The 24014-nt window shown below is 53.5% G+C and overlaps 1 protein-coding gene across 1 annotated transcript; it reads left to right on the top strand.

The window, feature by feature from the left end:
• The first annotated feature begins 2518 nt into the window (after positions 1-2518).
• VPS18 (VPS18 core subunit of CORVET and HOPS complexes) lies at positions 2519-11131 on the top strand. Its single transcript, XM_054565574.1, has 5 exons — positions 2519-2908; positions 3968-4109; positions 6807-6898; positions 7055-8925; positions 9810-11131. The coding sequence occupies exons 1-5, from the start codon at positions 2818-2820 to the stop codon at positions 10533-10535; spliced, it is 2922 nt and encodes a 973-aa protein (XP_054421549.1). The 5' UTR covers positions 2519-2817; the 3' UTR covers positions 10536-11131.
• Positions 11132-24014: the final 12883 nt, after the last annotated feature.

Raw genomic sequence — 24014 nt, 5'->3', positions numbered from 1 at the left:
TTTCAAACAGACATCCTAGGTAATTGTAACAATTTCTGTAGATGAGGAAACCAAAGCTAAGAGCATGAAATGTGCAGTGTCACAGCTAATGAGTGACTGGACAGGGACAAGAGGGCTGGTCTCTGGTTCTTATTCCAAAGTCCAGCTTAAGGATGTAGTAATGAGTATGTGGAAGGATACTGCTGTAATCACCTCAACAGGGACAATGTACTGTGTCTGTAGCAAGCAAAGCGCACGTAGGCCCTACTCCCCACATCCCAGAGAGCTGTGGAGGCCAATTGGGAGGCTTTGGAAACAGTGAGGAGGTGGCTGGAAGGACTCTGTGTCCCTGAGACACACCACACCATGCTGACAGGCTCCACGCAGGGGGAACACTGCACAGTACAGACACGAGGCATCAGCTAGACCCCCTTCTCTCAGTTTGCACGGGGGCATGGACAGTGTGCTTGGATTTGAATATTGCCTCCTGGCTTCCCACTTCCTGGCCACAAGACCTTGGACAAATTGTTCCACTATTGAACTGCAGTTCCTGCTTTTGTAACGTGGGGAAGAGTGTAGTGCCTACTTCATAGCAACAGAGTGTGTACAAAATGAAGTAATAGTGATTATTAGGAACTTACCATAGTTTGGTGCTTTGCACGTTGTCGGTACTCAGTATGTGTATCTTTTATGGTTATCTGATCTTTGACAGGACCTGTTTGTGTTTCTCTAATGCAGATAACAGGTGATCTGTGGTGGAACCTCAAGCGCAGAGCAGGGCAGCTCCCTGGCTGGGATCACTTTTCCCAGGGAGGAAACCTCCTGCCAAACGCCCAACTCCCACACCTTCCAAGGTCGACCTGCCTGTGGCCTGTTAAGAAATCTGGCGCACAGAGGATGAGCTTGAATCATCCTGAAACCATCATCCTTCTGCCCGCCTCCCAGCCCCGTGTGTTGAAAAACTGTCTTCCACAGAACGGTCCCTGGTGCCAAAAGGGTTAGGGATTGCATTCTAGCCTATCGGTCGGCGCCCCTTGGTGGGGAGAGCAGTTCGCAGCTGCAGTTAAGGGCAGGAGAAGCAAGACCCTGGTACAAAGGGAAGTTATCTTGGACGAAATAACCAGTCACCTTATTTTGGGCGGGGGCCACTCCAGGCCCAGAGAGCCCCCAGTAGGGGCTGGTGAGGGTCCGGTTTTCTCTGTGCCTGGCAGGGAAGTTCGGCAAGAGTAGCGTGACCACACTGTCTACCGTGCAAACCTGGATGCTTTTGAGAGCAAAGGGGGCACTTTTAGTCATTCCCCGGGGGCCACCCATTAAAGCAGGATGGCGGTGACCCTGGCCAAGAGCCTCCCACTTTAGCAAAGTAGAGTCCATGGGTCCCCTAAAGGAACAGACTCGAAGTCTCCTAGGCAGGTGGAAGAGGGAAGCCCAATCGCAGCTGTACCCGAACCCTCTCAGTTCTGTCGTTTAGGATTCCACACTCGCCTCCAACACTTGTCCCTAGTTCTTGCCAGGTTTTGCAGTTATTTGTTCTCTGCTCCTTTGTACGGCGCTGTGGCCACATCTCTGGGTATGCCCCTGCTGTGCCCCAGCGCCTGGAACAGTTGCCTAGCACAGAGAGTGCGCTCATTTGTGGACTGGGTGACCTTTGAACAAATCCATCAACCTCTCTTCTAGCATTAATTATCTCTTTATTGGTCCATCGTCAATGCTGGATTATAACAGTCAAGGGTAGTATTTTATTTGTACTTATATCTGTGACTCTAGCACATAGACAGAGGCCAGGCACAAAGTAAGTTTTTGTTAAATGAGTGAATGGAAGCAGCCTGGCACCCCTTAGCTGTGCCTTTTCTTCTCTGCCGCCCCTCTTTGTCTCCCTCCACACCGAGGAGCCACTACGGAGCAGATCAGAGGCAGGTTAAGTAGCACATGGATTCCCAATAGCTGGGGTCCCCAGCTCTGCCACTCTCTGGAAGCTGGTGGGCCCGTGGCTGTGGGAAAAGAGATCCGGACTTCTTCCCTGTGTCTTATGAAGGCAGGATCAAAACAACGATTAGATTGGGGAACAAGAAGTTCTCCTGGGGACCTAGGGCAGCGAGCTGTTTAGAAAGGTGGGAGCGGAGCTGAGCAGGGAGCCTGAGTCAGGGGAGCCTGGGCATGAAATGTGCTGGGGACAGGCGAGGCTGAAGCTGGATGGCACTGGGCGGATCGGGGAAAGCGGCTGAGAAAGCCGGTATTACCTCCTAGTGCCAAAGCCTGGAACTGCAGCAGGGAAAGAGAGGCTTGTGTTTGGCGGGGCCAGTTCACTACCCCGCAGGTCTCGAACGAGGACGCGTCTAGGTCTCCGCCCCAAGCAGTGAACTGCGGTCTCACTCCCGGACGCCTCCCTCTAGGGAAGACTGGGTCGGGGCCCCACCCCGCCCATTCGCCGCTCGCGAAGCCTCCCAGTGGCCGCCCGGCGAAGCTCCTGCGCCTGCGTACGTGAGCGGCTGAGAACCCGGAAGTTACGTTATAGGCACGCGTCTCGGGGGCGGGAGTCAGCTGAGGTGCCTGGGCGAGGTTGGGAACACCTGGGCTCCGTTTAGCGGAGCCCAAGATCTCTTGGGGCCGGGGGTGGGTGCAAGACTGCATTAGATTCTCGGGGGAAGGCTCCTCGGTCTCCTCGCTCCTCGGAGATCCTCAGGATTAAAGAGAGGAGTCGGCGGCGGATTGCTGGGATCTGTCAGATTTCTGTCTAGGCTGGGGAGTCGCAGCTTCCAGAGGGGACGACAGGGATCCCTGGGTGAAGCCCTCTTGTGATCCCTGGGCCTGGGACGAAAAGTCCCTAAGCCAGGCACCATGGCGTCCATCCTGGATGAATATGAGGACTCCCTGTCTCGCTCGGCCGTCTTGCAGCCCGGCTGCCCCAGCGTGGGCATCCCCCATTCCGGTAAGGGAAGGGAAGGCGCCGCTGCCCATCTCAGTTCCCCTGACATCTACGGGGTAGGAGTGTGGAGGGTGGCCCCAAGAGTTCTGGTTCACCTCCTGGACGTGCAGTTTGGTTCTAGGCCCCTGATTCTCCTCAGGCTCTTTTCGCTCCCAGATGGTGGCTGGTCGAAGAGCGAAAGAACCGGCAACAAGAGCAGCCGAGTGATCTAGGCCCTGCCACTAAGGTCCCTCTAAGAGGGAAGTGGGACCCAGATACGGAAGTGCCTTGCCTACAGGACTGCATTTGGGAGAAATGAGAATAGGCTTCAGGATTCACCTGATGCTGCGCTTTTCTCACCAGGGCCCTTCTGGTGGGAGGAAGAGAATGGGCAAAGAAGCTAGTGAAGGGAATGTTGTAGGGGAAGGAATAAACTCTCACTGAACAGAGGGAAATGAAGTATTTTAGACCTTCACTGTAGTGGGATGAAGCCTGGCATTGAGGGAAAGTTTTTGTAGAAAGTAGTACAGAATTGGCAGAGGGGTCTGAAGTACTGGGGTATTTTGAGCTATGGTAAAGGATTGAGAATAAAACCTAAAGAGAGAGCAGCTTCAGTTTGTTAACTAACTGACTGAAACAGTTTTCCAAGATTCCCTTCACGCTTATTCTTCTGGAGACTCAGTGAGAGCATTACTGCATAAGCAGAGAGGAGGGGAAAGAGTGGAACTAGACCGTGTTAGTTAAGCTGGGGCTGCAGGGCCAAAGATGGATAAGGGAAAATGTCCAGTATTTTTCCCCCATTATCATCGGGAGCAGTTATATCGTGGTGAAACAGCATCCCAAGGGTTCTAGGAATCAACCCCTCACTGCTGTCAGAAGTGTGGGAAGAGCCCAGGACCCCTAATGTAGGGATGATTAGCAAACTACTTGACATGTTGATATTAAACTATTCGTTAACCAAGGTCCTGGGGTAGGAATATGTTGGGAAAGTGGAGAGGAGCAGTTTTTGTTGTTGTTGTTGCTTCTCCTTGCCCTTCCTCCATCTCTTCCATAGCCAAATTTTTCTTTGCTCCTTACCTTTAGGGTATGTGAACGCCCAGCTAGAAAAGGAAGCACCCATCTTCACAAAGCAACGCATTGACTTCACCCCCTCCGAGCGTATCACCAGTCTTGTGGTCTCCTGCAATCAGCTCTGCATGAGCCTGGGCAAGGATACACTGCTCCGGTGAGTGAGGACCCAAACTGCACAGGAGTAGGAAGTGGAATGGTGACATTTTGGGACTGTTAACTCACACAGGCCATTCTGCCCTCTCTGCAGGTGAACACAGGATTTGGAATTTTCAGGAAATATCCTTCCCAAAGAGAACCAATGCAGTGTAGTAGTTCAGAATTAGGTAGACCTGCCCTGGCCGGCATGGTTCAGTTGGTTAGAGTGTGCTCCCATAACTGAAGGGTCACAGGTTCAGTTCCAGGTCAGGGCGCATGCCTGGGTTATTGGCTCAATCCGCAGTTGGGGCGCATGCAGGAGGCAGCAGATCAGTGTTTCTCTCTAGTATCGATGTCTCTCTCTCTCTCTCTCTCCCCCCCCCACCTCCCTCCCTCCTTCTCTCTTTCCCCCTTCCCCCCTCTCTAGAATGAGAATAAAATAAACCTATATTAAAAAAAAAGAAAATCAGGTAGACCTGCATTCAGATCCCAGCTTTATTCAGATTCCAGCTTTCTCACGTAGGCGCTATGGAATTTTGAGTAAGTCACCCAGCCACTCTAAACATGTCCTTTCATCTGTTAAAGATAGCACCAACACAAAAGTTAGTCACTTAGCTCAGAGGAGCTGTCTAGAGTCCTGAAATAAGTCCACTATAAATGGAAACAATGTATCTTAATAAAGCTGGAAATAAATATATAAATAAATGGAAATAATATATGACAAAAGTATTAGCAAATTTGTTTATCTATCTGGGATAAAACAGAGCTAAGCCTTTGTATCACAAAAGTGAATTCCATGTAGAATAGTTATTTAAATATAAAAAATAAACAATGTGAATATTAAAAGAATATTTAATAAACTTCTGTGTTTTTGGGCAAAAGGAAGACTTTTTACTTAAGGTAGAAAATCCTTACCCTGACTGGTGTGGCTCAGTGGATTGAGCTCTGGCCTGTGAACCAAGAGGTAGATGATTCAATTCCTAGTCAGGGCGCATGGCTGGGTTGCAGGCCAGGGGTCCAGTTGGGGGAGAGCAAGAGACAACTAATCCATGTATCTCTCGCACATGGATGTTTCTCTCCCTCCCTTCCCCTCTCTTGAAAAGTAAATAAATAAAATCTTTTTTTAAAAAATCCAAATGCTACAGGAAAAAGATATAATTGGTTGCATAGCAATTGCTATTGTGACAAAACAAGCAAAAAAAAGTATGAATCACGTCAAGATAAAAGATGGTGGGAAAATAATGTTTTTCCACAAGAGTAACAGTTTACATCCTTGTTCCTTAAAAAGACCTTTCTAATTAATAAGCAGACGATTTCGTAGGAAAGGGTAGGCAAAGAATATAAACAAGCAGTTCACAGAAGAGGAACTTCAAATTTCCATTAAACATCTGAAAATATTTTAACCTCTGGGGATGCAATTTAAAATAACAGTAAGATGCGATTTTTCAAAACCTAGCAGATTGGCAAAATTAAGAACAGTAATATGTGGTACTGGTAAAGATACACAGAAAACGACTCATACATTGTTGGTGAGAGTATAAATTCCCTCCATCTGTTTGAAAAATAATTGGCAATGTCTATTAAAATTTAATATATATATAACTGACCCAACAATCCCATTTTGGGGAATATATAACTATAGAAAGAAAAGTACCGGTTTGCAAGGGTATAGATTCAAGGACATTGATTGCAACATTATTTGTGGTAGGAAGAACTAGACTCGGGCTGAATGCTCATCAACAGGAAAATGATGACTAAATTATGGTACAGCCATAAGAAGGAATATTATGCAGAAATTAAAACAATGAAGTTAGAGCTATGTCTGTTGACTCAGTGGAATGCTCATGAAATATCTGAGGGAAGAAAGTTATAAGTTAATGTGCATGCATATACATATACACAATATGAAGTCATTTTTGTAAATATTGACAAAACAGCCAAGGCTGGTGTGGGTCAATAGATTGAGCCTGGCCTGCAAACCAAAAGGTTACCGGTTCGGTTCCTGGTCAGGGCACATGCCTGGGTTGCAAGCCTGACTCCCAGCTGGGGGCGTACAAGAGGTAATCGATTGATGTATCTCTAGCACGTTGATGTTCTCTCCCTCTGTTTCTCCTTTCCTGCCCCTCTTTCTAAAAAATAAGTAAATCTGTTTTTAAAAAATGATGAAACAACTATTTCTGTTCATGGATACAGACATTAACATCAGTTTTCTGTTGGGAATGACAACTCTGAGAAGAAAATCACTAACTTTTTCTTTATACATTTTTGCATTGATTTCTTTAGTTAGAGTGAGCATATATTTGAAAAGAATTTACCAAAGGAAATATAATTCAAACAAGAGCATTCCTCAAGTTTAATGTAAAGATTAATTGAGATCATACTAGATTAAGTTCTAGGCAGGATGCTTGATATATAGAAGATGCTCAATAACCATTAGCTACTATTGTTCATTTTTTACCCCAGAAGTCTGGGATACCCCTGCCCATCTTCCTGGATGCGCCAGAGATCTGTTGAGCAGAGGGAAAAGACTTCTGCTTAGTGGACTTCTCAAAATGAGGTGCAGGAATTCTCAACTGAGGGTTAAGTAGGGCCCTGCATATGTTTCAGAGTTTTATGTGTATGTGTAGATTTCAGGGAAGAAAGGCTATGGCTTTCATCGAATTATAAAGAAGTCTGTGATTGGAGAAAAGGGCCTGCCTTTCTTTTGTCCTGACAGCATTGACTTGGGCAAGGCAAATGAACCCAATCAAATGGAACTGGGGCGCAAGGATGATGCCAAAGTTCACAAGATGTTCCTGGACCATACAGGTGAGTGGCGATGGAGGTCTGAGGTGGTGCGGTGGGGATGGGGCTGGCGTTAAGTCACTGCCTGGGTGGGTGGGCTCTGTGAGTTTCTGGGACAAGGAGGAGGCTGAGGGTGGGAATGGCAGCACCCTTTAGGGTCCATGTTCTCCCCTACTCCAGGCTCTCACCTGCTAATTGCTCTGAGCAGCACTGAGGTCCTCTATGTGAACCGTAATGGACAGAAGGTACGGCCGCTGGCACGCTGGAAGGGGCAGCTGGTGGAGAGCGTGGGCTGGAACAAGGCACTGGGCACCGAGAGCAGCACAGGCCCTATCCTAGTTGGCACTGCCCAAGGCCAGATCTTCGAAGCAGAGCTCTCAGCCAGTGAGGGTGGGCTTTTCGTTCCTGCGCCAGATCTCTCCTTCCGTCCATTGTATGTTCTAAATGAAGAAGGGGGTCCAGCCCCTGTGTGCTCCCTCGAAGCAGAGCGGGGCCCTGATGGGCGTATTTTTGTTATTGCCACCACTCGGCAGCGCCTTTTCCAGTTCATAGGCCGAACAGCAGAGGGAGCTGAGGCACAGGGCTTCTTGGGGCTCTTTGCTGCCTACACTGACCACCCACCCCCATTCCGTGAGTTCCCCAGCAGTCTGGGCTACAGTGAGTTGGCCTTTTATACCCCCAAACTGCGTTCTGCACCGAGGGCCTTCGCCTGGATGATGGGGGATGGCGTGTTGTACGGAGCATTGGACAACGGGCGTCCCGACTCCCTGTTGAGTGAGGAGCGAGTCTGGGAATACCCAGAGGGGGTAGGTCCTGGGGCCAGCCCACCCCTGGCCATTGTCCTGACACAGTTCCACTTCCTGCTGCTGCTGGCAGACCGGGTGGAGGCGGTGTGCACGCTGACAGGGCAGGTGGTGCTTCGGGATCACTTCCTGGAGAAGTTTGGGCCACTGAAGCACATGGTGAAGGATTCTTCTACAGGCCACCTGTGGGCCTACACCGAGAGGGCTGTTTTCCGCTACCATGTGCAGCGGGAGGCCCGAGATGTCTGGCGCACCTACCTGGACATGAACCGCTTTGACCTGGCCAAAGAGTATTGTCGAGAGCGGCCCGACTGCCTGGACACCGTCCTGGCTCGCGAGGCCGACTTCTGCTTTCATCAGCGTCGTTACCTGGAGAGTGCCCGCTGCTATGCCCTGACCCAGAGCTACTTTGAGGAAATTGCCCTCAAGTTCTTGGAGGCCCGACAGGAAGAGGCTCTGGTTGAGTTCTTACAACGAAAACTGGCTGGTTTGAAGCCAGCTGAGCGTACCCAGGCCACGTTGCTGACCACCTGGCTCACAGAACTGTACCTGAGCCGGCTTGGGGCTCTGCAGGGTGACCCAGAAGCCCTGAACCTCTACCGGGAGACACGGGAGCGCTTCCGTGCCTTCCTCAGCAGCCCCCGCCACAGGGAGTGGCTCTTCGCCAGCAGGACCTCCATCCATGAGCTGCTCACGAGCCATGGGGACACAGAACACATGGTGTACTTTGCTGTGATCATGCAGGACTATGAGCGGGTGGTGGCATACCACTGCCAGCATGAGGCCTACGAGGAGGCCCTGGCTGTGCTCGCCCGCCACCGGGACCCCCAGCTCTTCTACAAGTTCTCGCCCATCCTTATCCGTCACATTCCTCGCCAGCTGGTGGATGCCTGGATTGAGATGGGCAGCCGGCTGGACGCCCGGAAGCTCATCCCCGCCCTGGTGAGCTATAGCCAGGGTGGTGAGGCCCAGCAGGTGAGCCAGGCCATCCGCTACATGGAGTTCTGCGTGAACGAGCTGGGTGAGACCGAGCAGGCCATCCACAATTACCTGCTGTCACTGTATGCCCGAGGCCAGCCAGCCTCACTGCTGGCCTACCTTGAGCAGGCTGGGACCAGCCCACACCGTGTGCACTACGATCTCAAGTATGCACTGCGGCTCTGCGCTGAGCACGGCCACCACCGTGCTTGTGTCCATGTCTACAAGGTCCTGGAGCTGTATGAGGAGGCTGTGGACCTGGCCCTGCAGGTGAGCCAATGAGTCTTGACACCATGTAAGAGAGGGGCCTGTAGAGCGATAGCTTCAGTACTGAAGGGTTGAGAGGTGGCTGTGGCTAGGGTGTGCTGGCTTCCCTTGCAGAGAGGTGCTGTAGTATAGAGGTTAAGAACAGGGACTCAAGTCAAGATCTGAATTCTCGTTCTGCTCCTTTCTAAGCTAAGTGACCTCAGGCTAGTTCTGAACCTCTCTGTGCCTCAGGTAATTCATCCACAAAACGGGAGTGATATTACAACACTTCCCTCAGAGAGTTGATTAAAGTACTACTGTACATGGCCCTGGCCATGTACCTTGTTGGTTAGGGCGTCATCCCAATTTGCCAAGTCACATACAAGAATCAACCAGTGAGTGCGTAAGTGAGTGGAACAACAAATTGATGTTTCTCTCTCTCTAAAATCAATAAAATTTTTAAAAAACTTACTGTATATGAAAAGCACTCAGAACAGTGCCTTTGGCTTAGGTAAGTTTATGTACATGCTAGCTATTGTATTATGATCCCAATTGCAGAAGCAGAAGATGCTGAGTGACATTTCTCAAATCATGAATTATTACCTAAAGGACTTACTGAATCAGAATGTCTTAAGGTGGGTCCCAAAATCTGTGTGACTGTGTTCCCCAGGTGAATTTTAAATTCACGAAAATTGAAGTGCCAGCATTTTGAGTCGCTCTTACGTAGCTTTGACAGGGACAGGCCCATCACTGAGATAGGCTCCTGTCCTGGTTCACAGAAGCTCCTCCTCGTTTGCTGCCGGGAGTGCTGGGAATCCTGCCTCAGGAACTCCCTGGGCATCTGTCTCTTCCATGGTCTGTCCTGGGTGGGAAGGGGGCTTATCCCTAACACCCTGCTTTCCCCACAGGTGGACGTGGACCTGGCCAAGCAGTGTGCTGACTTGCCCGAGGAAGATGAGGAACTTCGAAAGAAGCTGTGGCTGAAGATTGCACGGCACGTGGTGCAGGAGGAAGAAGATGTGCAGACGGCTATGGCCTGCCTGGCTAGCTGCCCCCTGCTCAAGATTGAGGATGTGCTGCCCTTCTTTCCTGACTTTGTTACCATTGACCACTTTAAGGAGGCGATCTGCAGCTCACTGAAAGCCTACAACCACCATATCCAGGAGCTGCAGCAGGAGATGGAGGAGGCCACCGCCAGCGCCCAGCGCATCCGGCGAGATCTGCAGGAGCTGCGGGGTCGCTACGGCACCGTGGAGCCCCAAGACAAATGTGCCACCTGCGACTTCCCCCTTCTCAACCGCCCTTTTTACCTCTTCCTCTGTGGCCACATGTTCCATGCTGACTGCTTGCTGCAGGCTGTGCGGCCTGGCCTGCCGGCCTACAAGCAGGCCCGGCTGGAGGAACTGCAGCGCAAGCTGGGGGCTGCTCCACCCCCGACCAAGGGCTCTGCCCGGGCGAAGGAGGCTGAGGGTGGGGCTGCTCCCGGGGGCCCTAGCCGGGAACAGCTCAAGGCTGACCTAGATGAGCTGGTGGCAGCTGAGTGTGTGTACTGTGGGGAGCTGATGATTCGCTCTATTGACCGGCCCTTCATTGACCCCCAGCACTACGAGGAGGAGCATCTCAGTTGGCTGTAGGAGGGTGTTGCCCCTGGTGGGGGGCAGGCAGTCAAGGACAGCTACTTGCCCAGTCTTGGGAAGGCCACATGGTAGCGTGCGCTGAGTCACCTGGAGACTGCTGGGCTCTGGCTGTAACAGGGAGTAAAGTGATAGCCCTCGCCCATGGGGATCAGCTCCGAGTGCACCCGCTTGCTGCTCATGCTGTTCTTCAGAGCTGCTTTAAGGCCCTGCTGTTACTCCAGGCCGTCAGCCTGCCTCCCAGGAGAGGGCATTGGCTGGAGAGGTCACAGTTCTGATCACCTTCCCATCCTCTCAGCATCTAACCATTCGTTTTTTCCTTTTCACTCTCTGCACACATCCTGTTCACCTAGAGCGAGAGCACCATCCTTCCTTTTCTCTGTGCCTCGTCTGCCTCAGAGGAAGCCTTCTCTTTTATCTGACCCTGATAAAGAAGTGAAAAGACAGCCCCTCCAAGTCCTGGGCATGGAGCCCGGGAAAGGTGGTGCTGATGGTGGGTGTGCTCTTGTGCACACTGTTTGGGGCTCCGCTGTGAGGGGCGCCCTGGGCAGAGGGCCCCATGGGACGCTGTGGGAGCTGGTAGTGGTTTGGAGAACATTAAACTGTCTGCATTTAGTGGATGGCTTTGTGTTGATGCTGGGCTGAGTGGGGTGTGAGTGAGGAGGGGCTGGGGTGCCACCGGGAGGCTGCCACGGCCCTCCATGGCTTCAAGCCTTGGCCCTCACTTCTTCACCTGGAGGTGTGACAGGACGACTTTGCCATTTCCTGCTCGCTTCCTTGTCCCTCCACTCTATCCTCTCTGACTCCCGGCTTCAATTGGAAGTTACCGCCCACCATCCTGTCCAGGAGCAGGGACTCTTCTTCCCTTTTGCCAGCAGGTGGTGTTGCTCCCCACAGACTCCCTTGCCTCAGGCTGCTGGAGGTGCCGACTTCTCAAGTCACTCTCTCCCCTAGTGCTGCTTCAGTCTGTTCCTTCCCTAGATGGCCCAAGAGTTTTCTGGGTATCTCCACCACCTAACCATGAATCTAAGCCCCTCATCCCTCCTCCCTCCACCAGCCCTTGCACACGCTAGATTTTATTTGTCCCTCTCTTGGCCAGCTTGGGTCCCCACATTCCCAGGTTCTGTCCAGCTTCGCTACTCCCCTACCTCTGTCTGGCATTTAACCATAATGTTGAGGTCCAACTTGGAGGTAAGAATGCCACTGTCACCATTCATGGCATTTGGCAGGTTTTTTTGTCCCTAGCTCCCGTACCTGCCCCTCCCCCCAGAGTACAATTCTTTAGTTGTGGCTGGCGGCTAAGGCACATTGAAAGATTCTTAGAGCAGGGCCTTCCTGTGACATCAGTTGAGCACACTTTGCTCCAAACACTGGTGTCCACAGTCCACTGCCCGGCTCTACGGGTGTGGTCTATCGGCTGCCAGAATGAAATAAAATAATCAGGAATCAGGCTGGGGTCAGGGCACCTGGCTGGTGTCTGCAGGCTTTTCTCTTCCCCGCAGCCAAATCCTCTTCCAAGATTTATCTCCTGCAGTCCTGGTGGAATCTTGTCCTGCTGAGTTCCCCGACCACTAGAACAACAGCGTCTCTTCAGAGCCTTTGCCAACTTCAAGGGCTGGAAGCTGCTCATCTTTGATGAACGTCAGGTTCCTATCTTCTCCAAGAAACAAGAGTGGGAGTAAATTTGTGTGCGTGTGTGTGCGCACATACTGTCTCCCCCTACCCCCACCCCCGCCCGCCCACGCCATCAGCAAGTATTCGGTATAAACCTAAACCATGGCCTGTCACTGGCATGGTCCCTTGCTTTCTTAGAACAGCTTGGGGCTTCTGTCTTTGCACATAATGGGTGCCTAATATATGTTAGTTAAACAAACACTGCCTTATTGCTCCCTCCTCTCAGGGGACTTGGCTAAGACAGCCTGGGACACCCCTGCCCCTTCTGTCCTCCCCTAAGCCTGCCCATCTGGTCTAGGCTGCTTCCTCTTTCCTGGAAAAAGGCCCCAGGCTTCTCTGGCACTGACAGAATGGGGTTCCGTTGAGTCAAGGCAACGGGAAGCCACAGCTCTTAGATCCCTGGAAACCAAGCAAGGCCTGGAATGAAGGGGAGAGAGAAGGCGCTTAGGGCCTTGGCCCTAAGCCTGGGGGAGGGCCAGAAGGGGGTGGGGTAGAGGAGCAGCTGCGTGGGCAGGGGCCAAGATGAATGAGCTGCTCCTGGAGCGGTCACTGGAAATAGAAGGAGTGGCCACAGGCAGTGACGCTGGGATCAGGGCAGGAGGCCTGTAAACAAGGAAGCCACCTGGGGGAGACGCAGGGCGGCCCCTGGTCCTGGGAGCAGGTGCTTCCTGAGGCCCGCCCTTGAGAAGGCCCTGGGGGGCCGCCCGGTCAAGTCCGCGGTGGACACTAGGGGACGCTGTCTACTGGTTTCCCAAACCCACAGGATCCCCTCCACAGCTCCTGGGGGAGTGGCCATCGGAGGGTGTGCCGGTCCAGCGTCTGAGTCCTTGCTTACCCGCCTGGCCACCCTCCCTTCTCCTGACCCCAAGGCTCACTGGCCAAGGGCACTGGCCCTGGCAGAGAGGGCGCGGGGCTCAGAGTCCTTGCAGCCTGGGTGTGAGCTCATGCCCCCGGGGCCAGCAGTTCTCCCAGTTCCTGCCCCTGCCCCCAGAGCTTGGGTCGCAGGCACGCAGGCACCAACCCCATTGGTTGGGAAGGGGCTATGAGGCCCCCAGGCTCCAGGCTGCCCTGGGCGCTGTCCCCCTGGCGCCAGGGAAACAAAAGGTTAGGGGGCCCAGAGGGAGTTATCTGGCCCCACTGGGTGGGGGGGAGCAAGAGGGGCACACCTCCGTGCAACTCCCCCAGCTCTACAGATTCTTCGAGACACTTTCACAGGCGGAAATTCCCAGAGGTCAGAGGAGGGAAACGGTTAATTCCTTTTATTCAATGGGTCCCCCCCTACACGCCTCCCCCCAACTTCCTCCCTCCACTTCCCGCCCCCCCCTGTGTGAACAGGAAGTGGAGAGGAAAAGGCTCTGAGCAGAGCAGCTGGGAGCAGGAGGCAGGGAGTGGGCGGCAGGCTTGGTGCCAGCCCTGCCCCTCATGATTGCTTGATGGAGGGTCAGACCCACGGTGGCCTGGGAAAGAACCTGCAGCCCCGCTGGTGAGTGGCAGGGGGGGCTGGGAAACAGCCTAGGGTCCGAGGCCCCTTCCCTCAGCCCGCTCCAGGGTCAGAGGTTGCTGCACTGGCACTGGGACCTGCAAGGCATCTTCTGCCCAAAACCTAGCTCCAGCCCCACCCCCACGGCAGGCTGGTCATCCCGAGGCTGGCAGGCATCTCTTCGGGCAGCCGCCAGTCCTGGCACTGGCTCCAACCACTCAGCCCCTTGGCCCTGACAGTTCTTTGAAGCTCATGCAGGGCTTCCTGTTTGGGGCGGGCTATGCCAGGGCCCCTCCTCCGCCATTGTTCTGTAGAGACCATAGGTCCATCTGTTGCCCCATGGTGGGGCCCCAAGGCTGTGCCACAAGGGAGCAGCACCACAAAGGACCCTGCTGGCAGCTCTGCTTATGTGGAGTGAGGCTGCAGCAGGTTGAGGGTGAATGGTGGTCAGAGGCAGGCCTGGGGTTGGCAGGGGGATGATAGCAGGGCGCTAGATCTAGCCCTTGGGCAGCTGGAGCCCTCCGATTTCTCCTCCAACTGGGACATGAAGATGATCCTATTCAGGGGGTGCTGAAGCCACCAGGAGAGGGAAGCCATTCTTATGCCCAGATTCCAAAAGGGAAAACTAGACAGAAGGGCAAACTTTGGTCTAGGATGGGTGATAAAAGGGGCATAAAGGAGGGTTCTTCTTTCAAAGGAATTATTAGCTGCTGCTCGCGGAATGCCCCCTGATTTGGTGCTTTCCTCTTCCTGAGCAGCTTTGCCCTTTCTCAGCTTTTGCCTTGCAGTAGCCCTTGAACTGGGCAGTCGGAGATCATGAAATCCTGGGAGGTTCGGGTGGCCTTAGGTTGGTGACCAGCAACCGATGTCCACAGAGAACAAGCCAGGGCAGACCTGGCAGTAAAAGCAAACGGGGCACTGGTGTGGTCCCAGGGAGGTGGGGGCTGCTCCTGGTTCCCAGGCTGCCCGCCGCGGCCAGAGGCCTGTTGGTGTTTCCCAGGTGTAGAGGCGCGTGCCATGCATCTCTGCAGCTTGCCTCCTCGGCCACAGCCTCATCTCACAGCTCTGACCTCGACCTGCTTCCCCCCGCAGGGCTGGAAACCCAGACATGGTCTAGCCCACTTCCCTCACCAGATCCCCTGGCTCCTCTTGCCAGCCCAGGACCTGAACTGCGTAGACCATGACTGCCGGAATGTTAGAGCTGCAGAGAGCTCGGAGAGAGGTCATGGGATGATGTGGGGCCGTTGTTCAGATAAAAACTTTCATGGACATCCAATACCTGAAATTCATATGCTAAGCTTCCCTCGAGGGAAGCCAGGCTGGAGGGGGTGCACCCCTATTCACTGTCCTTTTCTCCCTCATCCCAATCTGTGGGGGATGCCAGGATGCCAGGAACCCAGTTTGAAAAATCACTGAGCTGCCAATTCCTCCTTCTGATTTTACAGATGCTGAATCTCAGGAGAAATCGGTGGTGGGCACTAATCTCCATCCAGGATCCCGTCCCGTCTCCACGAGACTGAGCATCAGTTAACGGTGATCCTGTACCCACTGGGAGCCGAACATTGTTCCAGGCCCTTCATTGTGCTCATTTTTTTTTTTAAGTTCTCACCTGAGGATATTTTTTATTATTGATTTTAGAGAGAGAGGAAGGGGGAGAGAGGGACAAGCTTATTGATTTTAGAGAGAGGGGGAGGGAGGGAGAGAGAGAAGAACATCCCTGAGAGAAACATCAATCAGTTGTCTCACACACGCCCCAAACAGGGACAGAACCCGCAATCTAGGAATCGAACCCTGACTGGGAATCGAACCCACAACCTTTCTTGGTGTATGGGGGCGGTGCTCTAACTCTCTGAGCCATCGGGCCAAGGCCATGGTGCTCATTCTTTATCTCCAGGCAAAGTGGGGTTGTGCTGAGGAACAGGGAGGTGATCTGGAAAGAGCAAGTGCAAGTCTCTGCCCCAACATTTACCAGCTGTCAGTTTAATCACAGCCTCAGAACCTCAATTTCTTCACCTGTAAAATGTGAGTAAATGTAACAGACCTTGAGAGACTTGGGTAAAGCTTAGACCAGAGCAGTGCAGCACATCTGCCAAGTTCGCCCAGGGCCTGGTACCCAAGCAATTCCCGTTGGCTTGCTTCCCCTTCTGTCATACTCTGTGCCTCATTCCTCTCGGGCTGGCACCCTGCGAGCCCTCTCATGGCTCTTCCCTCAGAAACCTCTCTTTGGGGATCGGATTGAAATTGGAAGAAATAGGCTTATTTGAAAAGGTTTTTCTGGTTTCTTAAAAGGTGAGGATTCCGGGGAAAAGAGATTCAGGATGAGTATGAGAGATGAAGCCTTCCAGCAGATGGAATATGGCCACTGAGGTGGGACGGGAGCGATGCAACCTTGGGGGACAGCGTGTTGGTGTCCTGGAGGAGAGAGGGCCCTACTTGAGCCCCAGGGGATAGGATAGGCCGAGGGGGCCGAGCACGGCTCCGCTGCCAGCCTGCCCTCACGGTCCAGCCCAGTGCTTGCACAACAGTCTGGCTGACGGGCTAGCTGGCACTCCCCTGGGAGCCTCAGGAAGTCCCCCTTGTTCCCCCCCCTTGACTCTTGACCCCATAGGCCTGCTACAGGCCAGAATTCCAGGCAGCTGTCCTCCCTTTTACCTTCTGTTCCTGGACATTTCCCTTTAAGGCTGAAACTCAGAGACACCCCAAACCCCCACCTTACAGCTCATCCTTTCACATGCTCTTGGGGACAGACTAGCTGAAGTGTCCCTGGGGCAGCTCCCTACATGAGCCAGTGGGGACCCTTGGCCACAAGCCAGCAGGACCCTTGGAGTCTAATTGTCTGAAAGACCCAAGCCTTACAGGAAAGCCCTCCCAACAAGTGTTTCTGAACGCCTAGACATTCTCCCAGGTGTCCTGCCTGGCTCTGTCCTTGTCCCAAAGCCCAGCCCTTAAAAGCAGGAACAGCAGACAGAGCCTCCTCCTCTCCCGCCATCCTCTGAGCAGTCAAAGTCTGAGGAGCCCTTGATACTGTTCCGCACTAAATCATGCTGCACCTCACGACACTCAGTTTCACAATCAAATAATTCCCTTTGGTTTTCTAGCGGAATTTTTGCTTTTATTTTTTAGGGTTTCTCGACCTTTTTTTTTTTTTTAAGTAATCAGTCTAAATTTGTCATCGCACATCCCCCATTTCCGCCCTAAGGGCCTCCTTTTCATCCCTTGGAATCTGGAAACCATATGTGTGGGCAGAAACCCCCCCGGCATCCCCCACAGCACCCTGGCCCAGCCTGGCCTTCACAGGCGCAGCCTCTTAGCTGGGGAAGAGTCTGCGCTCTAGTCTGGGGTTGGAAAGGGAGTTTCTCTTTGGACCTTCCCAGCTTAAGCCATGGAGAAGCCATGTGGTCTAGTGGTTAGGGCTGGAACACATGGGTTCTGTCCCCAGCAATCTCTTTGACTAACGCCAGAAGCCCAGGAAACTCCCCTTGGTACCCAAGAGACTCAGTTTCCCCATTGGCCAAGGGACACAGCTTCACCAGAAAATTCATCTCCTACCTGCCTTGGTAAAAAGAGTTTTTTGATCCAAAATTTTTACTCTGTCCCTTACAAGCTGTGTGACCTTGACAAATGGCTTAATCTTTCTGAATCTCGATTTTCATATCTATAAACCAGAGACTGGTTGTTGTTAGGGATAAATAAGAAAACATTCTCAAGGGCCTAGGGCCCTGTGTGTTGTAGAAGCTCAGTAAACAGTAGTTGTTATTGTTAATACTAAGTAGAAATACATAATGGGGGGGACGGTGTTCTCGGTGGGCATTGCCCTGGGGCCCCGCCTGTCTGCCCCTGCCTCTCCGGTTCAGGCTGCACTGCCCAGACGGTCCTTGGGATGCCTTACCAGCTGTGGATCCGAGCAGAGGCCCTGTGCTCGTCCCTGTCTCCATGACGACCCCAGTCCCTCCCCTCCTTCCTTCCTCAGGAGCTTTCTGTTTACTGTAAACAGCTGCCCCAGCTCAGCCTTAGCTGATCCTGCCCAGGGCCAGTCAGACCCTCTCTGAACTGGGGACTGGCTTGATGTGTGAAGGTCTGGGCACAGCGTCCTGGGCTGCGTGTGGCCTTGAACAGGACCTGTTTTGCTACCTCGACTGGAGGGGAAGGGAGTAGGACAGAGGAAAGGCCTGTCACCTCAGACCAGGGCAGCAAGGCTTTCGGACACTAGGAGCAGATGGAGCGTAATCGAGGACCGTCCTGAGAGAGAGCCTGCTAGAGGGATCTGCGGCTTGGCCTTCGACTGACCTGGGTTCAAATCGTGGCCTAGATTTACTCACTGAGTGACCTCAGGCTGGGCATTTAACTTTTCTAAGCTTTACTCAGCTTATCGCTTTGTAAAATAGCGATAACACCTTCCTCATGGGACTGATTCCTTGCTGTACAGATTGGTGATGATACACGTACGGCATCATGACATGGTGTTAGCCTGCACTGATGGTGGCTGGATGTATTACTTCACCTCTCAGATTCTTTCCTGCTCTGGGCCCTGGCGGGAATCCCTGCCTGTTCTTCGACCTGGCACGCCTCAGTCGCACAGGCCTATGAGCATGTGCGCACAGCAAACACATAGAAGCCAGGTAACAAACTGAAACTCACATGTGTGTGAGGCACAGGATAATCTCTATGAAGGTGAAGTGAGAGTCGAGCTGTTTCCTAAGCCTTTCCCTGGGCCTGAGCGGGCTGACATTGGGGCGGGGCCCTCTGTGTGTGCCCCCGGATCAGGCCACTGCAGCTGTCTGCCTCTCCCTCCACTCAGCCTCCAGGGCTGCACCCACTCTCCCTGCCCAGCGGACAGTGCAGGAATTTGAAGAATGCTCTTAGAGTGCGGCTCTCCTCTTCTGGGCCGTGCTTTCTGGACAAGACATCTGGGAGGTGAGGCTCTTGGCTCCCAGCCCCCAAGGGTCCACATTGGCTCCTTTGACTTTCCAGTGTCCTTGGAAGTGCCAGCCAGCTGGGAGGGCCTCAAAGTGTGAGATTTAGACCTGCCATTCACCAGAACCAGGGCAGACTGGGGTTAGGCAGGGGCATTCATCGATTTGAGTCATTCCCCACAGACCCATGAGTAAGTGCGGCTCTGGATTTCCAGCCCCTGCTCCTCACCAAGACGCCTGTCGGGGTCTTCCAGAGCTGGGTCCCTGTCAGTCCCAGGTGCAGCCACGGGGTTCTGCCCTGGGCTTGGCTCCCTCTGGAGCACAGAGTAACAGCTGGAGGCTTGTGGGCTTAGCTGGCTCTGATGCCCCCACATCTTGTCAGCTCTCAGGTCTCACTCTGGAGTTTCTGCCCTCACCCAGTCCTGCACTACATTAGAAAGGAGAGGAGCCCAGGACTGAAGTTAGCACAGTGGACAGGGCTGGAATTCCCCTACTTCTTACCTTGGCCAGTTGAGGAAACAGCCTCCCGGCAGAGGGCCGCCTCCCGCCAGGGACTTTTCTCCTGGGGGTGACACAGCATACATGGCAGCTACCGGGACCCTGGCCACACTTCAGCCAGCCTGAGGGTGAGGGGAATGTCACACAGGATCACCCTCTCCATTACGGGAAGCATGGCAGCCAAAGATCCTAGAAACCACTTGAGGCTTAAGCAGGTCTGAGGGCGGGCTAGGAGAAGGGAAGGCGAGAGGCGGGAGGGGGTCTGGGGACAGGGGTGGCCGAGAAGGTCCACACTGTTGGCGATGTTCTGTAATCTGACTGGGCCCAAATGGTTCTGCACCCAGACCTCACTAGCCCCTCCTCCACACTCCCTTCCCTCACCCAGCACCCAATCTGAACCGGCTTCTAATAGGATATAAAGCCCGCACTTATCTCCCAGGGTGGCGGTCTCCAAACATTTTTCATTATGAATATTTATGTATAGATTAGGCACTATAGTCAAGAAATTAAATATTAAAGTTTAATTTATTTTTTTATCTAAAAAAATAAGTCTAAATAGAACTCTTCCTCCCCCCTCCACAGATGCTCACTCGCACCCAGCCCCCCGTGCGCCTGCCATGCCGCCGGGCAGGCGGGGCGCCTCCCTCAGAGCAGGCCGTCCCTCTCGCGGAGGGCAGAGGGCGCGGGCGTGGGGCTAGTTTTTTCTTTTTTGTTTATTAACTTATTTGAGAGAGAGAGAGAAACATTGACTTACTGTTCCAATGAACGCATGTTATTTATGCATTCGCTGTTTGATTCTTGCATAGGCTCTGACCAGGGATCAAACATGCAACCTTGGTATAGTGGCACGACGCTCTAACCAACTGAGCTACCCAGCCAGGGCCTGGTTTTCTTAATACATTACAAACCACAAGCAACTGAGTAACCCACACTCTATTTGTTGTTGCCAACTTGACAAGAAACTTGGTCATTTTAGATAAGGCTTGATCGCCACCCTGGTGGTTATGCTGCAGCTCCCGTCCTAAAGGCCCAGCGGCCTGGCCCGAGAGCCACAGCTCCGATGTAGAAATCGAACGTTGGACAAGGAAGAATGCATAGGCCTGTGTGTGTGTGTGTGTGTGTGTGTGTGTGTGTGTGTGTGTGTGTGTGTGATGTGTTACACATGCGCATGTGTGCCTGGGTGTGCCATTCAAACAGAACTTGCTCAGTGACAGGCCCTGTTTTCTGGCCTGCTGGTTGTGCGGGCCTCAGGCAGGTCACACAGGTACTGAGACACTTGTTATTAACCTTTATGACCACAGTCATAAGATCCTTGACATTGAATCAGATACTTGATCTCATCTGTGTCCTCACAACATAACCATGTGGGTAGGCGAGGCCTGCATCAGTACGGTCATGTCGGAGGTGAGGAGTCCAGGGCACGGGGAGCTGAGGGAATTACCTAAAGTCATACGGTTTGGCACAGCTGGGTCTCTTTTTTGTTCCCGCTCTTCCCAGTGGGTCTCGCCTCATGTTCCGCCACCCTGCAACTACAGGGCAGCCTGCTTTTTCTGCCCCCCTAGGGGGAAGGCGAGGCCAAGGCCCTCTCCCTGTCCTTGGAAAGGTGGCCCCGCCAATGGGTCAACCCTGTTAACAGGGAGCAGGGGCCCACAAGCAGAGGTCAGGGGTCTTTCCCGTCAAGGCCAGCGTCCTCCCCTGCTCCAACTGGCTGGCTGGATGAGAGGCCAGGACTTCCTCCCTCATTTGAAAGCTCAGCCCTGCGAGAGTGGCAGAAGGGGAGGGTGAAGAGAGGGCTCAACCTCCAGCCCCCTCCCCCCTCACTGACAGCTGTAATCTGCTTGGGAAAATCTCTTTTTTTTCCGCACAGGAAAAAATATTAGTTGTCCCGATAACAAGGAAAACAAAATCCAGCGCAGGGCATCAGAGACTTCCTGAGGCGGGAAACAATGTCCAGGGAGCTCAGTGGAGAAGCCCGAGCTGGGAGGCTGAGGGGGAGCAGAGAGAGGACACTGGTCCAGGCCTATCCGGCCGGTGGGGGGAGGGGGATGACAGATCGAGGAACTTGGAAAAAAGATTTCCCCCCCAAAACCTTGAAGTCTGAGCTGTTAAGCTATATCCGGGAAATGATTCAGGAGCAGCACACGTCCCTGAAGGGGAGCAGGCCCCTTCAGCTCAGGTGCTCCTAGTCTGCCACTCCTCCCTCCTGGTCCCTAGCCTGTTCTCCCGGGTGCTGTTCCCCATGGGCACCCCTCCTCCAGACTTCTGGCCTTGTCTGCCCACAGCTGCTTCCCTGGGTAACTTTCCACTGGGGGGTGGGGGGTCAAGAAGCGGCTGACTTCTCCAAAGTCCCCACCTCCAGGCCTAGGAGACTCTGGTGTCCTTTTCCCTCTCTGCCCAGAGCACTTGTGCTATTTGATCCAGTGGGTGTGGCCTCTGAGCACTATGGGCTCTGGGGAGGGGCAGGTATTTAAAGTAGGGTCCTGAGATCCCAGCGGACAGTAGTTCTCAACCCTGGTCACACATCGGGTCGCTTAGGGAGCTCTCAGAAAATACCAGTGTCTCTCAGGCCTCATCCCAAACCAGTTATCCAATTATATCAGAATCTCTAGGGAGCTGCTCAAGTGATTTTTGTGTGTAGTCAGAGCTGACAGCCCCTGCTGTATGACCCTGTGACCCTTTGGTCACTTGCTGGCTGGTCCCCTTCACCTCTACCATCAGCATTGGTACCTCAGTTCCAGATTCGGGCTCCTCAGAAATTGCCACCTAGCTCGTCCTCCAGAGGCGCCTGCAGAGTTCTCTGCCCAGCTGGAGGCCAGCCGCCCAGCCTGATAGCAGGTTCTGGCTTACCCCGCCCCTTCCCTCTGCTCCTTCCCTGGGCAGTGATGCCCAGGGCCTTTGTTCTTAGCCAACAGGAGTGTGACCAGAAACCTACCCGCAGCTTAATTATAGTCCCGTTCACTGGCCGTAAGCTGGCCACCATCCACGCTCAGCCTGTCCGGCTGTCCTGCTCCGCACCCCGCCACGTCCCAGGCAAGCCCGGCACAGCTCCTCCCCTCATCCCAGTGTCACAACCGGGCCAGCCTTAGTCTCCGGAGGACGCGAGGTTCCTTCCCCCACAACGCCCTTAGCCCTTGCTGTGCACAAAACCTAGGGTCCTCCGGGTGGTCTGGGTTCTGAGCACAGAGGTGATTTTCTCCAAGGGTTGGCGGTCCTTACCAGGGCGCTGCTGCTGTGCTGTGCCAAATACTGGGCTTCCATGGTAACCACTTTGAAGTCAGAGACCATTCCTGGTTCATTTTGGATTGTGTATATGCATGTACCAGTCACCTAAGTGCGAGGTCTTTGGGGGGATGTGCACATGGAAAGAGCCAGTCCCTTCTCTCAAAGGCCTTCTCGAGGCAGAAGGAAGAGCTGTCATGATGTATCACAAGGCAGTACCATTTGAAATTCTCAATATGCTCCCAGAACCCCCCATCAGCACAGTGTAGGGAGGATTACAACCACTGCATAAATGTTTGTTGAACGAATGTTTGTTTCTTAAGTAGAGCATAGCATGTCCCTCCCTAACAGTACAAATAAAGATAGATATCTCAGGGGTCAGGCCTGCAGCCTGGCTGGAGAGAACTTGCTAGTGTTCTTTTTTTGCTCCCAGCCAGGCTTTTACTAACTGAGGGGCTTGCAAGTCCCCAGGGTCTGACCAGAGGGCCTGTGGGTTATCACCTCCTCTGCCCAAGCCGTCACGTCCACCTGGAGAATCATCAGAGATCCTGAGAGGCAGGACCAAAGAGCAGGCTTTTCCCTTCTCCTCAGGGAGCCTTCTTGCCCTGGAATTCCCAGGGGTCTCCCCTTTCCCTCTGGAGGAGTCCAACTCAGCTCCCAGCCCCCATGATAGCATTTTCCGAACAGGTGGAATATGCTATGGACGAGTGGCCGCCTGGCTGCAGGAGAGGGGAAGCCCCAGCTCATGTCCCCGGGGCTTCAGTCTCCCCAGAGGAAAACAGTTGGCTGAAAAGCTACTGCCTGCTCCCCAGAAGCAGAGACTCTGACCCTTGGCCTGGGCAGCGGGCAGCAGGCTTCAGGAGCTGGGGGCGAGGGGGCTTAGAAAGGAGGGGCTCCAATCCCAGCTGCCTAGCTCTGGGTACTAACAGGCCATGCCGGGGGCAGCCAAGATGGAGGGGGGGCACCACCACCTGCTTTTCCTTGTTTTGTTTTCAGGGCACTAATTACTGTGCTGAGCTCCGCGCTGCCTAATGAGGCCGTTTGGATTTCCTGTTGTTCTGGCTTCCCAAGACCCTTAAAGGGCCAGCATCGCAATAGGAGTGGGCCTGGGGGGATACCGACCACTCTGGTAAGGGTGAGCACAGAAGGGCTATCTCTAAGCTCAGCCTGATACCAAGGGCAGTGATGAGGGGCTGGTCCAGTACTTCCTGTCCTGGTTGCTCTCACCGCCCTCCAAGAGGGCCCGCTCAGAGGTGCTTGCACCGGAAGCAGGAGCTTCGGAACTGTGTGGCCTGGTCAGTGCATGGGGTGAAGGGGAGGAGGAGGTAAGGAGGCCAGGGCTGAGGAGGAAAGGCTGGTGATGTCACCAGTGCCCAGACTGTGAGAACCACTGCAACACCAGGCAGGAGGGAAACGCCATGACGTCCTGTTCACCCCGCCCCCACCCCCCGCCCTGGAAAATAAACACTTGTTGTCTGAGAGGCCAGTGCCACTTCCGAAGGGGCAAGCTGGCTGGGCCAGAGGCCCAGAAACAGGTCTGAGCTCAGCTTTGAGCAAAGGCCTTTGCCCAAGTTGGGTACAGAAAGGCATGAAAGTCAAGCTGCCCCTAACTCAGTCCCTCTATGGTACACTGTCCAACAGGGCTTACAGGATGCACCCATTCATTCTGCACCTTAGGGCTCATATTTGCAATTG

This window comes from Pteronotus mesoamericanus, unplaced genomic scaffold (assembly GCF_021234165.1).
Source record: "Pteronotus mesoamericanus isolate MK-2021 breed Mesoamerican mustached bat unplaced genomic scaffold, CSHL_Meso_final contig_164, whole genome shotgun sequence".
Lineage (NCBI taxonomy): Eukaryota > Metazoa > Chordata > Mammalia > Chiroptera > Mormoopidae > Pteronotus > Pteronotus mesoamericanus.
The sequence above is the reverse complement of the archived record's forward strand: the minus strand, read 5'-3'. Positions and strand labels throughout refer to the sequence as shown.